We start from the raw sequence: 22,989 nt of genomic DNA on the forward strand, positions 1-22,989 counted from the left end.
TTCTATGCATCTTTCACGCATCCCTAGTATGATGTAAATACTAGCTTTTACATCTGTATGACGTGTTAAGCCCAGGCTCTCAAGTGTGAGAACAGAAAGAGGTAGGTGTGGCTAATTTATACTGCCAGGTAAGTTTACATGGGTCTAGTAGCAACCAAAATAAAAATTAAAAAAAAAATAGCCCTGGATTTCCGGGTAATGTATCTGTGTATTAGGAGTCTTCACAGTATTAATCCACTGTTGTTTTGCTCGGAGTCAATGCTGCCTCCCCCTGCATCTCCCTGGTCTGGTCCTCAGTTACTTTAGGAGAAAGGCGGGAGGAGAGCGGGAGGCTCCGCCCCTGGGAGGAGGCGGCCAGTTAGGCTGGTCCGGCAGGCAGGAGACGAGGTCTAGAGGGGCGTGGCCCCGCAGCAGGTCACGTGCCAGGCCGGGCGCCAACAATTCTGGCGCGCGCGTTCCCAGGCCTTCCTGGCTCAGGAGGCGCGGTTCCTCGGCTTCCGCACGGTTCCCTCTCGGGATCCCCGGGGCGTCCTCGTGAAAGCGGTCCGCGTGGGTGACGGCCGCCGGGTGGCACGGCCCGGCCTGTGTGGAGGCCGCCTCAGGAGCGGGCCCGTGAGCGCGCAGGTCAGTGTCGCTCCGGGTGGGGCGTGACGGGCCTCGGAGCCTCGCGATCTCGGCTGTGAGAGCCAGGGCTGCGGGCGCGACACCCCGCGCATTTGCGAGCGACTTAGGAGCGCGCGTCCTAACTTGTAGTTTCCTTCCAGCCGGAGGACTGATTGACAATGGAAGTCACGCGTCGTGCGTGAGACCATTGTCCCGGACCGCCTCTACAAACCCCAACGACAGCAAAAGGCGATTTAGCAATCGAATGACCACAGCTGCACTGACTCTTAACCCATGGCCCCAGAGATCTGCAGGGGGCATCGAATCGCGTTTTTCTGCTTGGAGCTGTCAGCTGTCGGGTGTTTTTAAGTAGGCAGCATTGTGGAATTGAATGGCTCAGCGTCTGCTAGTAAGTTAGACAAAGCTGATTGAATGCTGCTCAGTAGCTATTGGTTTGTAAGGCTGCTTGATAATGGAATTGAACTAGCTCTGTATCAGTAAGGTCTTGCCTGAAGTCCTTCAGTTCTCTGTAAAAGACACATAGTGGATAGTTTGGAACAGACTCATTTCTTAGCTTTTGGAAACTGTTGACTGACTATGTTGGAGGCCATCAGTGTTCACATACTAACGCTGTGCTGCTTTTTTTCTCCCTTGCACCATGGTTAATATAAATTTTAAGTTCCTCGGATAAATTGTAAGCATCTGTAATTATGGAATAGCTACAAAGTCCACTTTTTTCCGATACTCTAATTCTAAGTTGCCAGGTGAGCCCCAGGTACAACCTACACAGAGAAAGATGTCAGTAACACTTCCAAAGTTTATTCTTTTAGTTTCTCTCGGGCATAGTAGCTCCCAGCAGTGTGTGGCAGCTGATAATCAAAATAAGACTTAACTCCCAGAAATCAAGCAGCCTTATCCGAAATAGTTGTTCAGTGACACTTGTTAAGTGTTGATTGTACGTCATCGGGACTGTGGTGGCAGTGGCTAATTCCTGTCTCTGGGGACTGCTCATTTTGCAGGTATTATTCAAGCAGTTTGCACACCTGTTCACAGCCAGGCAGGATTTCTCTAAAAAGTCCTTCTTCTGTATTCTCTTAAAGGGAAATGAAACGGTTCCAAAAGGAACCAGTCTGTGGAAGAATAGTTGGTTCTTTTGGGGGGATGTATGATGCATTGTCCACTAAATTACAAACTTTCTCTTGTTGATTTGACTGAGAACTGTGTGATCATAGTATTTTTCAGTTGGAGCTCTGTTGTGGCAGTTTTTGTTTTATTTTCAAGACGATATTATTTCCTGGTTGTCATTCTCCTGAGTGCTGGGATTGCAAGCCTGTACTACTTCACTGGACTTGGTGACGGTTTCTTACATGTTGACACATTAAGAAGCTGACTTTATAAGTGCTCACAGAAAAAAAAGTCAGTAAAAAGCAGAAATCAACTAGTAACGTATGGAGGAGAGAGAATAAGATAGCCCTGCTTGTGAGAAGTGTGAAGGGTTAAGTCAGGTCTCTTAACTGGGTCAGCTTCAGCCAGGATTTTGTTGATGGCATTGTAAATTCTTTGAGGTTCCTAGAAAGAGTACATAGGTTTTGCAGTGTAGTTATTGGCGTATACCAATTCATTAATGAAGTCTCAGAAAGGGCTGGGGAGATGGCTGAGTGGGTGAACTACTTAGTATTGTGAGGACCTGGGTTCTGAGGACAGACACGTCTCTCTGTAATCCCAGGGCTGCCACATTATGGGAGGAGGCAGAAGCAGGGGGATCCCTGGAAGTTTCTGTGACACCTACACTATTAGCTGTTAGAGACAATGGTGACCAGGAAACCCTGAGTCAAGGTAGAAGGCCAGGAGAGACACCGGAAGTTATATAACCTCACACATGTGCTGTGCACACAGACACATGAACATGCCACACATAGCATGCATACAGCGATGAGAAACAGATATGTTACACATTGCATGGGTGTGTTTATGATTTTGGGTGTAGTATCTTTTATCTGAAATGGTCTTCGTGGCTGAACTTGAGGTTTTTCTCTCCCAAAACTGAAGGGAAGCTCTTGGGTAAGAAATAGATGATTCAGGGTACTCCATTGGTGTTTCCCATTCATTAGCCCACGAGAGGACTTTACGACATAACTACATGTCCCATCGTGTGCCATTGGAAAGTAAACCACAAGCATGCTTTGTGTTTACTTCTTTAAAAGTGACTCATACTTCTAGTCCCAACCACTCAGGAGCTGAGTTAGGGGATCTCCTGCACTCAGGAATTGCAAGCTGTCTGGGGCAACTGCCAGACTCTTTTTCCCTCACGACTTCTCTTTAGAGCTAAATTTCTATAGTGTATAAACTGTGATGCATCAATATTATATGACTTTAATTCCATTTCAAGATAATTGATTTTCAAGTATGAAGTAAAGTGGGAGAAATCGAAATTCATCTTGTCTAAGGTTCAAAAATGTTTGTTAAAAATAAAATTCCATCAACTTCCTTGTTAGTATTGTCATTATTAAAATTTTTGTCCAGTTTGAGACTCCTCTGTGGTAGCTTCTGTAGACCAGCTGTTTTGAAACACTAGCTAAAAGTTTCAGAATCTGACCAGGCGGTGGTGGCACATGCCTTTAATCCTAGCACTTGGGTGGCAGAGGTAGGTGGATCTCTGTGAGTTCGAGGCCAGCCTGGTCTACAAGAGCTAGTTCCAGGATAGGCGCCAAAGCTGCAGAGAAATCTTGTCTCAAAAAACCAAAAACCAAACCAAAACAACAACAAAACCCCAAAGTTTCAGAATCTTCAAGTTGAAATTGAAGTCTCTGGTGCAGGAAGCTTCCTCCTAGATAAAAAATAAAATGTAGCACAAAGTTGAAACAGTGTTGTAAAGGAAGGCCATAACACTTATTTAATGTTCATCAAGCATTAAGTCTTTCAGCCAGATTTATGTGAAATGATAATTACCTAGCTATTAGGCATTATTTTCTGTGTGGCATTAAGTGGCCTCTGTGACTAACACAGACAGGAGGTGATTCAAATGATAAGTGTTAAGAGCATAGTCTCTTGCCTGAGGGTTTGACATGGTGGCATGTGACCTGTGCAGAAGGACAGTGCTTATCCTCAGGGCAGAGATTCACCCATGAAGTTAGAGGAAAAAGTTTTCTGCATGAAAAGTTAAGCAGCTTTAACGTTAACCCGAAACACTAGAGTGCTTCCCAAATAGCTCTTACACTGCTGCTTTCCTTCAACTGCCAGGTGTGAGATAGCTTAAAACCAGATTCCTGTCTTCAGTGTCCACATGGGAGCGATGACTGAATCCATGGCACTGACCTGAAGTTTATGAGATAGATTGCATTATTTTATCCCGACATTGCAAGTTCTGGATGATGGTTGTGGTTCTGCTATCATCCACTTGGCAAATAATTTTAATTTCTTGTGTTTTGACTTTTCAACAGGAAACTCACTGTAGATTAGCTAGGAATCTCTTACCCGTGACGAGTTTCTAAAACAAAAATGCATCTACTTGTTTTTGGATCATTGCATTTGCCATCATTGTAAAAGCGTGTGTGCAAGAGTTATCAGTTGCGTGGGAACAAGTAATCAGAGCAGAAGTTCTGACCATTTCTATGCCGTTTACGTAGTGATTTAAAAAAAATAATTTATTCTTATTTTATGTACATTGCTGTTTTGCCTGCTTGTATGTCGTTGTGAGGGTGTCAGATCTTGGAGTTACAGACAGTTATTAGCTGCCATGTGGGTGCTGGGAATTGAACCTAGGTTCACTGGAAGAGCAGTCAGTGCTCTTAACTGCTGAGCCATCTTCTCCAACTCCTACATAGTATTTTTAATTTCCCTTGTAGTTAAGAACATAGCATGGGGACACACCCCATTTAGCAGTGGCCACTTTGGAGTGCGGAGTTAAGCAGTTATCTGAAATACCTTTTAAGGTTTAGTTTCTATGTCTATTTGTTTATAACATTTAATTTTTCCCACTAAAATTCTTATACCATAATGTAGCTAAAGTATTATATTGGCATATTGATATTCAATCATAAAATAAGTATCTGCTTGTGATTTTTTTTCTTTGTGATACTGGGTGTTGGGTCCATGGAGTGGGGGTCGTGCAAATATCGGAACAGACCACCAAAGTCTAATAAACCAGAAGCAAACTTTATTCCAGGAAAAACATTAAAAATTAAAAAAATAAGTCTCTATGGGGGCACAAAAAGCTTCCCAGCTAGCTGAGACCACAGCCAGAGATGGGTTTGTAAGGCTGTGGCAAAGACCTGTTTTTGAACTCCTTTTTATAGCAAACGTAAACTAGTGTTTGTATTTACTTCATTGTTTTTCCCTGGCATTCCTTGAATGAAGTTGAGGTCATGACCGCCTTAGTTTTCTAAGAACCGCTGTGCATGTACATCTGGAAGCACAGCTGGGCTGGTAGAGTTTTCAAGTCCCAGCTTCTCCCTGCATGTCTATTTGACTTTGCTTTTGATTAACTAGTTGTAGATTTGGGGATTGGAAATGATTTCCCCCCAGAACTTGAGAATTTCTTAGCTGCTCACTTTGCCTTGAAAAGTCAGCAATTCTGATTCCTACTCCTCTGTTGTTGGAATCTTTCCTTCCCTGGAAGCTCAGGAATTTTCTTTCCTGATGTGGGCTTTGGAAACCTTTAAGCTCACCCCCAGGAATGCAGTTTCCTCCAACAAGGCCACACTGTTAGGATTCAGGCATTATGCTGCCCGGTCTCCTGGCGGGATGAACCCAGGCAATACTCTAGCCAGCAAAGGTTCCTTTAAGAGACAAGTTCCGTCCATTCCCAGTCTCTTTCCCCACTGCTCTTCTGAGGAGTCAGGCAGGCCTCTCGCTCTCCTTCCCCCTCCCTGTCCCCCACTCCTCTCAATAAACTTCACACCCAATCTCTGTCTGTATGGTGTATTTGTCTTCCACAGTCCTCACATCCTGGGCTCACCTGCCAGGTTCCCACTTGCACTGTATCATAACACACACCTCCTCTCCTTTCCCCCCTTTCTCCTTCTCTCTTTCCCTCTCTTTTTCTCCCTCTCTCCCCCTTCCATAACCCACTCAATAAACTATACCCAAACCCTCTCTCTGCATTGCATGCCTATCTGTCTCCCACCCACCCACCTGCTGTGGCTCTGTGGGACTGGCTGGCCCTCAAGGCCAGCCGTGGTCTCCCACCAGGCCCTTGGGGAACTGTGCCACAGCTTTTATCTAAACCATTACATTGGCGCTCTGTGACTCGGCCAGGCTCTGTCCAATTCCCTCCGCCTCTGGGCGGGCTGGCTGAGGACATGTGGGAACCGGTTCTTCACGACAGCCCCATGTTTTATCTGAGTAGAGCGCCAATCTCTACACACACCAGCGGCTTCGGTGGTGAGTTCTTCCCTTCCAGTCAGCTTAACTGTTTCTCTGAACCCAAAGAATTGACTGTTGATCTCCTGGAAATCCTCTAGTGTTCCTAGAAATGGAGGGGATTACCCCCAACCACAGCCTTCACTGACTGGTTGCTTCCCAAAGCTAAAAACGTGAGTGGATCACCCGCGGTAGTCCTCCCATGCTGGCACTGCACACCCTGAGCTGTGCGGTCGCTGTGGGACCCAGGGTCCCTCGGGTTTTTGTTTTTCTTTTTTTCTTTTGGGTTGCTTGTAAGTGGTCCCCACTGTGAGAGATCCCCTGGGTGGCCTCTAGCCTGAGTCGCCCTGCCTGGGGCTACATTATCAGCCTGCCTGAAGAGAGAAGACATTCCTCTACAGGCCTTGGTGAGGTGTTTGTTTGCTGTTTTTGTGGGTTCTCACATTTTCAGCCATGGAAAATAAACCCTCAAACTATCAGCCACCTGCCTGTAAACACTCTGCCCATGTCCTGCCAGCTCTGCTTTTTCTTCCACTGGGCAGCCCCTCCCTCACCTGTCTGAAAATGCTCTTGCTTTTCCTTCCATACTATCTCTGCCACCACTACCGCTGGTGTGACAGAAACCAAGATCAGTCAGATCCGCGAGGCAACTATTTCCAGTTCAAGCCCTGCTGTCTGTCCCGGCAGCTCGGCAACAGGGCGGATCACAGCGCTAAGTAATTTCCCTCTCTACTTCATGTATAAAAGAGTGTGTAAATGGTGTGGCCACATGGGTGTAATCCTGTTTTAAATGTATGTTCTACATGGTCTCTATGTCTCTCTTGTTATTATATCTAAAACTTCCGTGGCTGAAAAGCACATGGCTTCTCCATACAACACGTGACGGCGGCCATTTTGACTGAGGTCAGATCACCTCACTGCCATCTTAACTGAGGGCCAGGTCAGGTAACCAAATCCTGCCATCTTTACTGAGCTATTCCCTGCCTGGTCACCCAGTGCTGACTCTGTTACATGTGTGTTTTGCACAGAGGCATGCCTTTGATAGGGCCTACCAAGAGCATCCACTTCGCCCAATTTCTGTTTAATATGTGTGTGTGCATACATGTGACTTAAATGCACGTATGTTTACTGTTAAATGTTATAATTGTCTGCCCCATTATATCTCTTCCCAGACTAACAAAAAGAATAAGTCTCATGTTTTAAATTGGTATGTACTTTTAAGCCTTTTACAAAAATACGGTATATTTAATCTAACCCTGCTTTAAAATATATTAAGCTGTTCTCTACTATTGTCAGTTCTGCTGGTAACCTTTTATTGCAAGCAGTTTTTTCTTCTGTCTTTTACAAGTATGAATCTTACCTCTTAAGATTCTGTTGAGAGCCGATACAGTCAAGCTCAGACCCAGCTCTCCAGGCAGATTCTACGGTGTGGTTATAACTCATCTATACCCAGTAAACAGCCCTCAACTGCTCAGAGATCTGGGAAATGTGGCATTTAAATATTTAATTATTAAAAGACTTTTCATAACAAAAAGAGACAGGTTGGCTTCTAGCAGCAGCACTTTATTTCCTCCAAAGAAGACAGAAGACAAAAGACAAATGGGCACACAACAACGTCCATCCACACTTTGCTTCGACTGCCAAGCGCTGACCACTGAGAAAAAACTGCCTTTCATCTGAACTGAGGATCTCCAGACATGAAAAGAATCTCTGGAATCGACAGCCTAGCTGCTCAGGTCAAGGTAGGCTTGTCTTCCTACAGATTTCATAGTTTACAGGATCTTCTGGAGCCTGGCAGGCCCTGCACTAAACAGCAAAAGGCAAATAACAACCCTCAGTGACCATGGAGGACCCTGAGGAGTAGCTCTAGGGGCCAACCAAGTAAGTTCTCTGTCGTTTTTAAATCAATAACTCAAGTAAAATTTTATTCTTCTCTAAGATCTCTGATGCATTTTGACAGCTGAAAGGTTTTGTCATTTAAAAGGACAGCCTCACTAAACAAATTTCAATAAGCTACAGAATTCTCCCTTATGTTGCCTTTCATAGTCTTAAAGATTCTTTTCATTATGCAAAAATGCTGCTGTTTTAAACTTAAGTTTTTACAAATCCCCAAAATTCTTTTGAGTTCCAGAATTGAAGGATCCACCTTAAACAGGTCTAAGAGACACCAGGTATTTCCATACCACAACCCCCCTGACAGGAGCAAAGAGACTAGCTACCCCAGGATGTGACCAGTACCCAGCTTTCTCAGGTCCCCCTGCCCCAAGATGACACCCACAAATAAGCAGGAGGCAATCTTGAGAATCCGCTGTTCCTTTAACCTGTTGTGCCTAACCTCCTGCCTTTTTTTTTTTTGCTTTTTTTTTTTTTTTTTTTTTTTCGAGACAGGGTTTCTCTGTGGTTTTGGAGCCTGTCCTGGAACTAGCTCTTGTAGACCAGGCTGGTCTCGAACTCACAGAGATCCGCCTGCCTCTGCCTCCCGAGTGCTGGGATTAAAGGCGTGCGCCACCACCGCCCGGCCCTCCTGCCTTTTTATTATAAGAAAGAGATGGGACTGTTAAGACCTGCTACTGACTCTCTCTCTCTCTCTCTCTCTCTCTCTCTCTCTCTAATTTATTTATTTCTTTATTAATTAATTAAAGATTTCTGTCTCTTCCCCACCGCCGCCTCCCCTTTCCCCCCCCCCCCCCCAATCAAGTCCCCCTCCCTCGTCAGCCCAAAGAGCAATCAGGGTTTTTCGAGACAGGGTTTCTCCGTAGCTTTTGGTTCCTGTCCTGGAACTAGCTCTTGTAGACCAGGCCTCAAACTCACAAAGATCCGCCTGCCTCTGCCTCCCGAGTGCTGGGATTAAAGGCTTGTGCAGCCGCCACCACCACCACCCGGCCCTCCCTGTTTCTTTAAGAGAAAAACCCGCCCAGTCCCCCCTTCTGCTGAGGCAAGGGGATCTTAGCTACCAGCCTGTTCTCTCTCTCAGTCCTGTCTCTCTCTTGGAAGAGGTAGCTGCTGCTCTTCCTCCCACCTCTGTTTTTTCCCTCCCTCCCTCCCTCCCTCCCTTTTTCTTTCCCTCCCCCTTCCCTTTCCATCCATATCCCACTGAATAAACTATACCCAAACCCTCTCTTTGCATGGTGTGCCTATCCATCTCAGGTCACCTGCTATGGCTCCCCACCTGGGACCTGCCGCCCCTCGTGGCCTGCCACTGACTATGCTGTTTTTTTCTTCAACCATTACAAGGGCTATTCTCATTCAAACCACCACCTGGGGATTTCTTGCCCATAGATCAGAAATTAAAAAGAAAATTATTGGGTTCTCCACATTCCCTCCAATTCCATGAGGTTTTTTTTTTTGGTAGGGGTTTTCTGTGTATTGCATGCTGGCCTTTAACTCCCTATGGAGCTGAGTCTGGTCTTGGAACTTATAGCAATTCTCCTGCATCAGCATTCCGAGTGCGGGGGGGGGGGGGTTTATAGGCCTATGCCTCCCTGCCTGGCTTTACTGTTTTTCTACCACTGCTGTTTTCTTGGGTATACCTTCAGCTTCATTTCCCAACTCTGCTACTGAGCTCTTTATTTTTACTGGTTGTAATTATCAATATTCTCTTTTCCATTATTTTAAGAATCAAAACTTAAACATTATTTTTATATTATATTATAACGATGGTAATCTTAATTATAAAACTTTTTTAAAAATCTGAATAATTTGTCTTCTCTGGTTGTTTTTCTTCCTTGTTTGGTTTTGGCATCGTTCATATCTTAGTAGCTTTGTTTAGATTAGATATTTTGTTCTTGGTAATTGGCTCTTGTTTAAGTGCAGGGCAATAGCTGACTGGAAATTGAGCAAGTTGGGCAACTATCATTGCCGTGTAAGGCTTACCTGACTTGGTCGTTTGCTGAGAGCTTGTGTTTTGGAGGAATTGACTAGCTGCTGTATCTTCTGAAGGGTGTCCCTGGCTTGCCACTGTTAAGAATGTTGCCTCTGTGAAGGCCAGAGGTCTGGGCATCTGGGTTCCTTGCACAGGCTGCCAGGTTTGCTGCCAGGATCATCACTGTTTTACAGCTAGAGACCCTTTCTTAGCACCCCCCCCCCCCGAGGATTTATTTGGCCAGCTCCATTTTGATGGACACGGGTGGCGTGGACCGCATGGCAACAATTGCTGCTTGCCACACTTCTCTAGCACCTTCTTAATTTTTACTGATTGTTACTGTTAATGCCTTTCCCTTTGGGAATTTTGTATGGGCTTTGTAAAGGATGAACATGTATAGAATGGTAGCCTCTCTGGGAAAACTTCCCCATCGTACCCTTTTAATTAACCAAGAATAGGAAAGTTAGAAATTAGTACTAGATATTCCTAACCCCAATCTAGATCCAGATCCTGAGGCCATAAGAGGCAAGAGTTCAGTAAATAAATAAAGAGAAATCAGAATGATCCCGTATACTGGGAAAAGAGTATGACATCAGGACCTTCCCTTTTGGGGACGTTATGGAGGAAACAGGTTCATATAGTAAGACTAAGAAGCTGTAGTATAGTGTCTGCTCCCCAGAAGTCCTTTTCCCAAAGTTGGGCATTAGGATAAGGGTCTTCAAGAAAATTACTGCTTAATAAAGCAGTCATTCTTCTTATCTATAGCAAAAGTAGTTTATGGCCTGGTCTGACTGGTCCCTATTGTCAAGGTCAAGGCCAGATTCCTCCTCTCCTGATCTTAAGCCACACCCCTGTTCAAATTCCCCTTATCTCCCTGTTAATACCATTATTAAATACACATTTTATACCAGTATGCGGTATAAAATGTGTAATCATTTCTCAAATGCTGCTGGTGGCATTTGATTCATCCTCAGACCATCTCTGTCTCTTCCCTCTCTCAACCTGCGGACTCCACACATTGTCTTTGGGACCTGAACACTCTTGCCAGAGCAGTTCTTTGGCACATGGGCATGTCTCTAACTCTCCAGTATTGCAAGTACTGCAGCTGTAAAGATGTTGATAAAACAGTCTTTGTGTGTCAGTAGGACAAGGCTTAGAATGGTAAATGTTACATATGTACTTTGGAGGTGATTTGATACTGCAAAATATTGCCTCTTGCAGCGCGTGGAAAGTGGTGCACATTGTAGTTTATAAGTACGCATTTCTGTCTCTGCCTCCAGCACTGGGCATGCTCATTGGGAGTACACATTCCTGCCTCTGCCTCCAGTACTGGGCATGTGTTAGGGTCCTGGAGAAGTCCTACAAACATCAGCATATGCAATCAGCAAGAATGTTTATTATCTTGCCAAGGTACCAGCATGCTGGGTTCGTACATCTAACACAAAGGCAAAAATGGAGAATGACTGTCTGTAACATGAACAAGGGCCAAGCCTGCTTGTTTGTTGGGGTTATCTGTCCCACCCAGTACCCCACAGCTGGAAAGCCCCAAAGAAAATCACACATAGGTCTCCATAAAGTATAAGCTGATTGGCCCATTAGCTCTAGCCTCTCACTGGCTAACTCTCACATCTTGATTAGCCCGTTTTTCTGATCTATGTTAGCCATGTGGCTTAGTACCTTTTTTCAGTGGGGCAAATCACATCCTGCTGCTTTGGTGTTCTAGGCAGGACTGGGAGGAATCAACTTCCTCCTTCCCAGAATTCTCCTGTTCTCTTTGCATCATTTCTACTTCCTGTTTGGTTTTCCCACCTATACTTCCTATACATGGCCAATCAGCATTTATTTAAAACATGATTGACAGAATACAGACAATTCTCCCGCACCAACTATCTTCCAAGAAAATCTTGCAGGCTCTTCTATACAACTAAAGGAATCCTAAAAGCAGTGCAATCGTCTATCCAGGATTGGCTTATGCAAGTGGCAGTCATAATTAGTTTGTTTCTTTTCTCTCTCTCTCTCTCTCTCTCTCTCTCTCTCTCTCTCTCTTTTTTTTTTTTTTTTTTTTTTTTTTTTTTTTTTTTTTTTTTTTTAGACAGGGTTTCTCTGTAGCTTTGGAGCCTGTCCTAGAACTAGCTCTTGTAGATCAGGTTGGCCTCGAACTCACAGAAATTCTCTTGCCTCTGCCTCCCGAGTACTGGGATTAAAGGCATTTAAAGGTTCATGCCACCACAGCCCGGCTAATATTAGTATGTTTCTAGCTGGTTAGAGTTAACCAGTTGACTAAGGCTATAGCTTTTATATTCTTGGGCAAGTGTGGCCATGTCTCAGGCTTTATCCTTATTTGGTTATTGCCCTAAGGTACCTGGGGAGGAGAGAGTTGGCCATGGCTTAGTACTCAGTATGGGCAATTCTCCTTGTCCTTAACTTTGGTGTGTATTGGGGGCATTGGTGATTGATTGCCCTTTGCTCAGTTTCAGGAGGCTGGAACTGAGGCCTAATTTTTAACTAAGTTATTAGGGGTCTGTCATGATATTTGCCTGCTCAGATTTTTGTTTGTTTGTTTGTTTGTTTTTTTCAGAATATTTATATGTAGCTTTGGAGCGTGTCCTGAAATTTATTCTGTAGACCAGACTGACCTTGAACTCACAGAGATCTGCCTGCCTCTGCCTCTTGAGTGCTGGGATTAAAGGTATGAGCTATTACCACCTGGCCAGATTTTTCTTATTAGTACATGTTCCTGCCTATGCCACCAGCACTGGGCATGCTCAGATTTTTCTTTTGTTGTTGTTTTTGGCTAGTGGGAAAATTGTGCTTTATTTGTTTATTTACTGGTAAGAACGAAATGTATAGTTGTTCTGAGAATGACATTTTTTTTGAGAATGGCTATTTTTAACATTTTCCCATCTTGACATAAATATTTTAAATTTGGCTATAATTTTCTATATTTAGTTTGGGGGCTAAGTAAAGATGTATGAGAGGAAAAAATTAAGTATTGTCACTGCAGGATCTTTATGTCCTTTTCTAATTTATTTTTTTCTGGCCCTGGAAAACAGTTTCTAATGTCTCTCTTGAGCTGCAAATGAAATGACTCTTCCCCCTAGAAAGCAGAAGCATCAGCAAGTGACAGCTACAAGCTCATTATACTGCTAGATCATAACTCTACTTTTATTTTTTAATCTAGAAATGAACACAGAAGCAGAACAACAGCTTCTTCATCATGCCAGAAATGGCAACGCTGAGGAAGTGAGAAAGCTCCTGGAAGCTATGGAGCGGACTGAAGTGATCGCTGACATCGACTGTAAGGGTGAGCGCCCCGTGCTCCTGTTTCTAGCTTCTCTTAGGGTCTGCATGACTCTATCATGCCTTTAACTCTAATCCTTCTGCTCTCCCATAATAAATCTCACTCCTTTTCCTTTAAGAAGTTCGCAATAGTGTGTGAAATGTCTTTCCTTATGCCCTGTAGGGCAGAGGATTGAGGTCCATTCTTAGAATTTTGTGTTTCTTAAATCTTAGAAGCTACAAGGTTGAGCTCAAGTGTGCATTCTCTGTTAATGTTTTTATTATTATTAGAACTATTGTAGTTGAGCCAGCAGGTTTGGGTGCTGTTTGCCCAGCATGGAAAGTGCTATGATCATGTTGGGAGAGACAGACAGCTCCCTGGCCTTGTTGAGATTAGTCTAGAGGAAGAGACCAGGCTACTCTCCACTACAAAAGAGGTGACGGGGTGTGGAAACTCCAGTTCATGGGTCCTTAGCAGAGGGACAGGTGACGGGGTGTGGAAATTCGGGTGCGCGGGTCCTTAGCAGAGGGACAGGTGACTGGGTGTGGAAATTCGGGTGCGCGGTCCTTAGCAGAGGATCTGTCACTGCGTGGGTGCATGAGTTTATAGCTGAAGATCTATAACTTAATCTACTTACTGGATTAAGTAGAAGTAGCTACTTAGAAATGGACTTAAGAGTAAGTGACTTAGCCAGGTGATGATAGAGAAGAAAAAGATAAACAGAGAGGTAATAAGAGATATAATTATGAGAGAGGGGTTGTATTAAATTGGCTCATGTTATCAGAGGGGACAGTTAAGGAGTGGGTGTGGAGCAGGCACTGTGGGCGGTGTGTGTGTATGTGTTAAGGATTGGTGAGGGAGCAGGTACTGTGGGCTGTGTGTATGTGTGTTAAGGATTGGTGAGGGAGCAGGCATTGTGGGCGGTGTGTGTGTGTGTGTGTGTGTGTGTGTGTGTGTTAAGGATTGGTGAGGGAGCAGGCACTGTGGGCGGTGTGTGTGTGTGTGTGTGTTAAGGATTGGTGAGGGAGCAGGCACTGTTGGGCGGGGGTTAAGGACTGGTGAGGAGCAGGCACTGTCAGCTGGGCTGTGATGCTGGAAAGGTCTAGAGTTCTGTGAAAGCTTCTGATTTTGCTCTGATGAGGAAATGTGAGGTCATTGCTCGGGACCATGGTAGGTGTTAGTAGTTATGGATTCAAAGATGTTGGAGGGTAGGAGGGACTCCTCAGCCAGGTGTTATAAGAAGGATACCAAGCCAAAGGGTGGGGCTTGACTGTGGTGCCAAAACTCCTCAGGCTGCTTTTTACTTTTCCTTCACCATCAACCTGGCTCTCCTTACAGACAACCTGAATGAGGGTATATGCCAGGCCACAGTCTAGGCAACTGTGGCAGAGGTAAGGCTGTAGATCAGGGCACAGTGTACAGGCCAGAGTTGGTGAAGGGGAGACGGGGGGGGGGGCAGGTGTCAGCTCTGACAGTGACTTCTTGGCAGTGAGTGGAGATGCATTTCGCAGGAAGTGATGGGAGCAGGCCGTGGATGGGGTGCTGTAGAGCATGTGAACAGGTTCTGTCTTCAGCCCTACATGAGCAGAACATGGTAGTGCATACTGGTAATCTCAGCACGTGGGAGATGGAAGCAGGGGATCAGAAGCTAAAGGTCAGCTTTGAGGCCAGCCTGTGACACATGAGCTCTAGTTTCAAAGGTGGGGATGGTGATGGGTACCAAGGGGATAAAAGTTGCTGGCTGCCAAGCCTGATAATCCAAGTCTCTAGAACCAATATGGGAGGAGAGAAGAGAACTGACTCCTGCAAGTAGTTGTCCTGTTTTCTACATGTGTGCCATGCATCTGTGTCTACACACACACACACACACACACACACACACACACACACAGAGAGAGAGAGAGAGAGACAGAGAGAGACAGAGAGAGAGAGAGACAGACAGAGAGACAGAGAGAGAGAAAAAGTAAATAAATGGAATAAAACATAAATGAGGTGAATTGAGAAACAGACTAGGGATCTTGGATGGCTGGGGTGTCCTCTAGGATGGTGCCAGATTGTACAATATAAAGTGTAATGGTCTGTCCTGTCCCATTAAGAAACAAGCTCCACCCACTCCCTCCCCGTCCACTGAGGCAGGCAGATCTTTCTTCTCTCTCTCTCACTCCCCCCCCCCCGTGCCCTTCTCCCTTTCTCCCCTTTCTCCTCCATAACCCATTAAATAAATATCCAACTTCACTCTTCATGGTGTGCCTATCTGTCTCTGTCTCTCACCCGCCACTAGGCTTCCTGCTTGGAACCCAGCTGCCTTCGTGGCCTGCCGCCACTTTGGGGACCTGTGGCGTGGTCTCATTGCCTGCGGTCCACTGCAGCCACTTGGGGATCCGCAGCATTTTTACTTAAACCATAGCATAATGACGGCTGGCAGCATTGTGATTTGCTGGGAGGCTTGGCAGGCAGCAGAGTTATAGCTTAAAGAAGGCCTTGTTACAGGAGTGGGAAATTTCTTGGCCAGCAGCCGACTTTTGATGTAGGGGCTCAACATATGACTTATGTTTGATGAGGTACTGTGGATGCTTCTGAATGAGGAGTCTCCACCCAAGGAAGGCTGGTCAGTATGGGGAAAGCTAGGTTTTACTGAAGAACAGAAGGCAAAAGAAATGCTTAGGAAAGTAGCTTGAGGTGTTCCGCAGGACACTTAGGAGAAGAAGAGATGCAACGGTTGGTAAATGGGGGCATGCACAGGCTCTTGGGCAGCTGAGTCTTACAAATCACAAAGGTAGATGGAGACTCTCTAGCCTGCTGTAGACACTGGCGTTGTGGCTGTAGATTGTTTAGCTTCAGAGCTGGAAACCCAGGAGCTGCAGTGCATGGCAACTGTAGGCTCTGGAGCTCTGCTAGATCCTCTAGCTGTTGGGCTTTGGGGGTTTGTCATTTCTGCAGCCTGAGCTAGAGTTCTAGTAAGCTTTAGGAGCCCATTAGAATGTCCTTTATCTTGTTTGCTTAATTGAATTAGGCGGCTTTAATTTCTGCCACTGCGAACCCCTCCCCTCAGATTGCTATTTTGGATCTGATAGATAGATCTGATAGGATCTAAAAGTTCCTGCTTTTAACACTGGTTTTGGTTTTCTAGCTGTACTCTCCAGTCCTCGGTAACCCAGTCTTCTCTTTAACTGAGATTCTATCTGAAGTCAGAGGCTCTCCTGTAAGTCATTGTCTGGGGTGAGCAGTCCGGCAGCTGCCACAGGGATACTCTAACAGTTGCTGTCTGAAGGGCTCTGCATCACCTGCGGCTCCTCAGCCCACCCTCCCTAGTGCAGCAAGGTTTAAAGGAGTTAACATTAAATACCATGCCAAGAGGACTAGGTGTTGAAGATGGATCTAGTCTAGACTCTTAGAGCCAGCAGGCTGATGGAGATCAGGTAGTTGGAATACAGCCTTGCATGACTGATCCCTGAAGGGTGGATGTGGTGAACCGACAGGGGATATCCAGTCTAGTCCTGTGAGACTGAGTCCATCAAATGTTTGCGGTTCTTACTGTGGTAACGTCTTGCCTCTCATCAGTAATATGAGGCCTGTAGGCCAAGGTACCTCATTAGAAAGAAACCCAGTTTATTGAAAATTGCCAAAATAGTATTTAAAGATACCCTTTTCTCTCCCATTTTTAGGAAGAAGTAAGTCTAATTTGGGCTGGACACCTCTTCATCTGGCATGCTATTTTGGACATAAACAAGTGGTCCAGGATCTGTTGAAGGTCTATTTATAGCTTTTTAATGCCTGTAATACTGTGGGGTCATATGATGAGAAGTCTTGGGAAACACTGAGCGCAGTAGCATGCTGAAGCAGCAGCATATCCTTAGATGTAGTCTCTCTTGACTACGTAAACGTCTAAATTTCAATTATACATTGCTGTTTTTTTTTTTTTTTTCGAGACAGGGTTTCTCTGTGGTTTTGGAACTAGCTCTTGTAGACCAGGCTGGCCTCGAACTCACAGAGATCCGCCTGCCTCTGCCTCCCAAGTGCTGGGATTAAAGGTGTGCGCCACCACTACCCGGCATTGCTGGGTTTTTTTAAATGGCAAAAAGGGGATATCAATAAAAATAGTCTTCAGCTTTGCAAGCATGATAATTATGGAAAAGAAGCAAATAACATCCTAAATAATTAAAAATAACATCAGAATTTGAGAGAAGACTTAATGAGAACTGAGGCCTCAAATGTCATATCTGCTAACTTTTCACATAGGGGTATTTTTGAAATCGAATCATGTACTTAATTTGTGCATTTAAGTCGAGGCATGTTTTCATGTGAACGCTTACATATTGATGGTGGAGCAGATGCTCCGAGTCCAGGGACGGTTCTTACAGTCCTGTCGCTGCTACAGTGGAAGGGCTGATAGCCCCTTGGAGAAAAGTCTTGACTTCTGCTTGTCTGATAGATTTTTGCGTTTTAGGAAAGCTGTTTACTTTAGCTGTGAATTGAGTTTACTTTTAGTAGCAACGAACAATGTTAAATTATTTTGATTTTTAAAGCATTTAGGAATTCTGTTTATTTATTTGTGTGTGTGTGTGTATTCACTAATGTGTGGACACTATTTAAAGTTTTCGTGTTTACTAGGCTGGTGCAAAAGTGAACGTGTTGAATGACATGGGGGACACGCCTCTACATCGAGCTGCCTTCACAGGACGAAAGGTGAAAAAGGGTCTATTTTTTTTTTCATTTACAAAAGGAAGTGTAGAAACCAGCCCTTTGGTCACAAGGGTACACGGTGGGAGGGGGTGATCTGAGCATTGCACAGTGAGGTAAAACACAAAGGCCAAGAGCTTCACTGTGCTGTTGAAAGACCCCTGGAATGAGGAGACTCTCACTCAAGTCTTAGGATAACACGACCACCCATGAACTCATGAGAGACCGTCCTGCTGCAATCACACGAGGTTTATTGACAGGACAGGAACCAGTGCACTGGGGCTGAAACTCATTTCCCACACAGGGGTAGAGAGTTCTACTCGAGTAGCTGGGAGAAGGGGTGTTTAAGGGAAGAAACCACAACCTAGTAATCCGAAGGAAGTAGGTAGGGCATCATTGGAAAATTTCGAAAATACCAGTGATAATCACAAGGGGGTAACTCCCTGTTTCTCAAGATTATTCTCAAGATTATAATCTGACTTTATCTTCAGCTGGTTCCTGAAACAGAGTCACTGAACCGGCTAACCTAGATTTTTGGCTCTTCTCTTTCTGCTAGATTTTTGGCTCTATTAATCCTGCTAGAGGGGTCTGGAATTATCCGGGTCTTTCACTGTTCCTCATTGAACATGCTCACTCCCGCCCCCCATGTGCCAAAACCAGAGCGAAGCCCACTGTCTCAGTTCACCTTGGGGAGTATCCATCGCAGTGATTTCTCGTGCATTTACGTGGTCGTGTGGTCGCCATCACCGTGCCCCTGTTGGGAACATTTCTGTCACTCCGCTGCTTTACTGGGTCCTCTACACATTCATTCCCTGTGTCTGCCTCAAGCCTCGGGGTATCATTTGTTTTTTCCCCTCTGGCTCGTTGCCTTTTTTAGAAATTTCTTATAAATGGAAATTCCTTAGTACCACAGTGATGAGGTTTATCTGTACTTCAGCATGCACCAGTACCAGTGTGTACAGCTGTGTGCATAGGTGCATGGGGCCCAAGGCCAGAGAAGACCTCATGTGTGCTGTTCTATCATGGGGCACCTATTCCTTTGACACGAGATCTCTCGCTTGCCCTGAGACACCAGCTCCAGCAGACTTCTCGTTTCTGTCCTCACAGTGTTGGGTTACAGGCTTGACTGCAGTGGTGCCTGACTCTCTGTGGCTTTGGCCTCAGGCCTTCATGCTTGCACAGCACACACTTCTTCCTGCTGAACCAATTCCCTTGCCCTCTGCTAAGTCCTAAAAGTACACGTTGTAGTATTCCAGAGTGCTTTTCAAGCACCCCTGCCTCTGCAGAGCTTAGCGTTCAGACGGCTGCTGTCTAAGTAGCAGTGGGCTCACCTACTCAGGTCTCACGGGGTTTTGCTTTGCCTGTGTTAGGTTGGCAGTGCTTCAGAGTCCAGGCTTTTTTCACGTTCCTTTCTAAAGGACCCACTCGCATTTCTCCTGCACATGAGTGGTGTTCCCTAGTACCTGGAACTGAGTGGACGATAGTCTACTCTCTGGTTCTTTTATTTCTAGGATCTCTCTGTTAGGGCAAAGGGCAGAACAGCCCAACACTTGTTTTGTAAGCCTTCAAATCTGTCTGTACCCAAATCTTTGATTTCAAGTTGCGAGCAGTCAGCAGTTAGCTGACTGAATAATGGCTGTGCAATCCCAAGAGTCCTTGAAAGAGTGAGAGGGAGACAGGAGAAGAGCTGAATCACAGGGAAGTCTGTCCAGTTAGATGCTGTGCTTCTGACTTGGAAATGGTAGGAAGCAGCCTTGAACCAAGGAGTGTTGATGGCCCCGAGAAGCTATGGAGGCATGGGAACAAATTCCCCAAAGTGCGCCTGGAAGGACCTGGTCCTCCACTGCTTGGATTCCATCCAGTGAGCTGCATTCAGAATTAGTAATTGTGGAACTGTAGGATTCATTTGTAGTGTTTCGAAACGTCAGGACTGTAGTGGTTTGTTAGAGCGGTAATAGAAAGTTAATATTCTATTGGGAAGAGCAACCTCACGCTCTCAAGTTCTGTGGGTTGGTTTCTGCCTGAAGTTGTTTTTACTAATGATGCCTTTTGGTGTGGGTTTTTGTCTTTTGTTCCAAATCAAGTCAGTTTCATGTGACAGCTCAGCTACTGTTTGTCACTGGCTGCTCTGTACTAGACAAGTCTCCTTGGCACCGGAGGGGCTGGGTAACTGCCTCACTAGAAGTCCGGCGGCACCTGGAGCATCTAGCGCCTCTTGCTGGGTATCTCCAGAGAAGGTCTGTTGAGTCCTTAGTGGACAGCAGTGCCATGAAAAGGTTCCTGTAGTTACCTTTTCAGGCTAACTCCATTTAGCTCTTAATGTCCTAGCAACAGAAGTTGCCTCATCCCATGTTTCTATAAAGTTTTTTTGTTATAACAGAAACAGCCTAGTAAGTAAGTCATAATATAGGCTATGTTTCCTGTGGTCACATGACTGTTTACTTAAAACGTACACACCGTATTTCTCCAGTTTCCATCCTTTTACTGATGTGTCAGTACCAGGAACCCACCTGAACATGTTGGGATGCTTTGAATTAATCCCTTCTTGTCTATTGGGTCACAAGTTGACACTTGTGAATCAGATGTGAAACCTTAACCAAAACTGAGACAGGTGTTTCCCTCTTAAAGACAACACACGTAACGTGGTCCTTGCTGAATCATAGGAGTGAAGTACTAACGATTTCCCTCATGGCCCCAAATTTCTCTTCCTCTTCTGTGGAAGTCAGAGCATTCTGTCTCCATTTCCTCTCCCCCCCCCCCCCCCCCCCCCCCCCCCCCCCCCCCCCCCCCGCCTCTCTGTGAAGTACAGTCTCCCCAAGTTCCTGATTGTTTGAAGCTGTTGGGAAACTCTACTTTGCCAGGCTTCTCAGACACAGTTGAGAATTTTCACTCCTCTTACGCCTTGTGTTTAATTTATTGCTGTGTGTCCTCACCCTTACGAGGCTTCGTCAGTATTGCTCCTGAGGGGTTAGCACGTTTCAATCGCCCTGCGTGAATACAGCACAGATTCACTGCCATCCCCAGTCTCTTAGATCAGTCAGTTCATTGTCCGTGCTCAGCTCTTCACATAGTTGAGCGTTTCTACTGTTCTCATGAATATGTGATCATGCTAAATTGGGCCCCAGCCTAAAAAAATCTAACTATGTTCATGTAGCATTTAGCTTAAGTAAATGGTTACATCATGTACAAATGTTAAGCTTATATATGTGATAATAAGTGTGATTAGATAAAAAGTTTAACTTCTAATTGTGATCACAAATTGTCAGGTCCTGGCTACACGGAAATGCTAATCAGCAAGTCTCTCTGTTTTTACCCCTATGTGTGTGTGTGTGTCCGTTTGTCTGACTGTCTCTTTCTGTGGTGTGTGTGTCCATCAACAGAATAAAAGCTGAAGAAAATATTCAGTAACTAATGACTTTAAGCATTCTAATTTCACTTAAGACTCCATAAAACTGTACTTGAGAATAAAAAAAAAGCCCAAATTGTCTTGTAATCCTTTATTCTGAATGTAATTTTAAATATCTTACAAACTTTAAGTGATTTTTAAATAGAATATTGAGTTTAAATTCAGGAAAAGATTGTAAGATGCTTTAAATCCTTATACTCTGAAAGATACAAAATTTAGTTCCCCAAATTTTGAGTGCACTTTGACTTTTCTTGGTATATTAGCGACCCCTAGTGTTCCATATTGGAAATCAGCATAACAATTTGTTTTTAGTGTTCTGTTTGATTTTTGTTCCATTATTTTTCAGAGGCATTTAGAATTCTAAAGTCTTCTTTCTATGAATTTTGTACCACCCAGACAGCTTGACCACGCTGTTTCATTTCTTGGTAAGCGGCCGCTCTAAATGGAGATGGACACATTGCCCTTTGTTCCGTGGGAAGCAAGCTGAGGTGCAGAGCAGTGTGAAGCAGGGACACAGCTGTGGAAGGGTGAGGCCTCGGAAGTGGACAGAGGCTGGAGCCAGGTCATGGTTTGGTCTCTTAGGATGTGTCTTAGTTAGGGTTTTTATAGCTGTGAAAAGATACATGACCATAGAACTCTTACAAAGAGAACAGTTACCTGAGGTGGCCGCTTAGTGTCTGAGGTTCTGTCCTTGATCACGAGGGGCAGCATGACAGCACGCAGGCAGATGTGGTGCTTGCTTGACCAGAAGGCAGCAGGAAGTCAGCTGACTGTCACACTGAGGGAAACTTGCGCAAAAGAGACCTCAAAGCCCTACCCCACAGTGACACACTTCCTCCAAGACCACCCCTCCTAATAATGCCACTCTCTTTGGGAGCCGTTTTCTTTCAAACCACCACATTCCACTCCCTGGCCCCCAAAGGCTTATAGCCATATCATGATGCAAAAATATGTATTTAGTCCAGCTTCAAAAGTCTCCATTGTCTATCAGAGTCTCAAACTTGTTTCAAAGTACAAAGTCTGTTCTGAGCACATGGCAGTTTCTTAACTAGTGCCCCTGTAAAAATCAAAATCAGAAAGTAGATTACATTCTTCCAACATACAGTGGCACAGGATATACATTACTATTCCTAAACATAGGGAAGGAAGCATAGTGAGGAAACACTGGACAAAAGTAAGAACCAAAACCACCTGCGTAAACTCCAAACTACAGCTCCATGTCTGACGTCAGCATGCTCTTCAGATCTTCAACTCCTTTCAGCTCTGTTGATCACAACACACTTCTTTTCTTCGGCTGGTTTCACTCCCTGTTAGTAGCTCTTCTTGGCAGGTATCCCATGACTCTGGCATCTCTAACAGTTGGGTTCTCCAAGGCAATCCAGGCTTCAGCTTTACAGCTTTATGCAATGGCCTCTCTATTTGGCCTCCATTCAGGGACACCCTTGACACATGCCTAGCCTCAGTGATTTTCTTTAGGTATGGAAGGCAAATTCTGTAACCTGTTTCTTCTATCCTTAGCTTAAGTTAGAACCATTTGACTGAAGCTGCTAAGTTTTACTGGGGCTGTTTTACTGTTTGATCTTTCTGATGTCCTTCATTGCCTAAGCTTGGCTATCCTTGAACTTTCCTTTTTGACTAGGCTGGCCTCAAAATCTGTGATCCCACCAGCCATAGTCTTCCCAGTGCTGGGATTAAAGGTGTGCCCTCCACACCCAGCTCTAAGATTTTTTGTAGTTTCTTTTCACAAATTGGAAACTCAGCTTGGTGGGATTTTGCCCTGAGCTCCCCCACTCCCTT

General features: G+C 44.9%; 1 protein-coding gene across 5 annotated transcripts in view; it reads left to right on the forward strand.

The window, feature by feature from the left end:
- The first annotated feature begins 419 nt into the window (after positions 1 to 419).
- The window catches only part of Osbpl1a (oxysterol binding protein like 1A), a 187,679-nt gene continuing 165,109 nt past the window's right edge, over positions 420 to 22,989 (forward strand). For 2 of the 5 annotated variants that reach the window (XM_050160699.1, XM_050160700.1), the window contains exons 1-4: positions 5,968 to 5,985; positions 13,008 to 13,130; positions 16,772 to 16,857; positions 17,718 to 17,792. In XM_050160699.1, coding sequence (XP_050016656.1) covers positions 13,010 to 13,130; positions 16,772 to 16,857; positions 17,718 to 17,792 — 282 coding nt within the window. In that variant the 5' untranslated portion in view covers positions 5,968 to 5,985; positions 13,008 to 13,009. Of the gene's footprint in view, positions 625 to 764; positions 1,013 to 5,967; positions 5,986 to 13,007; positions 13,131 to 16,771; positions 16,858 to 17,717; positions 17,793 to 22,989 lie in introns of those variants that run through there. The other 3 variants (XM_050160702.1, XM_050160701.1, XM_050160703.1) reach the window with 3 other exon arrangements.

The sequence above is a fragment of the Alexandromys fortis genome, unplaced genomic scaffold (assembly GCF_014885135.2).
Source record: "Alexandromys fortis isolate MF-2015 unplaced genomic scaffold, M_Fortis_MF-2015_v1.1 scaffold_104, whole genome shotgun sequence".
NCBI classification, from domain to species: domain Eukaryota; kingdom Metazoa; phylum Chordata; class Mammalia; order Rodentia; family Cricetidae; genus Alexandromys; species Alexandromys fortis.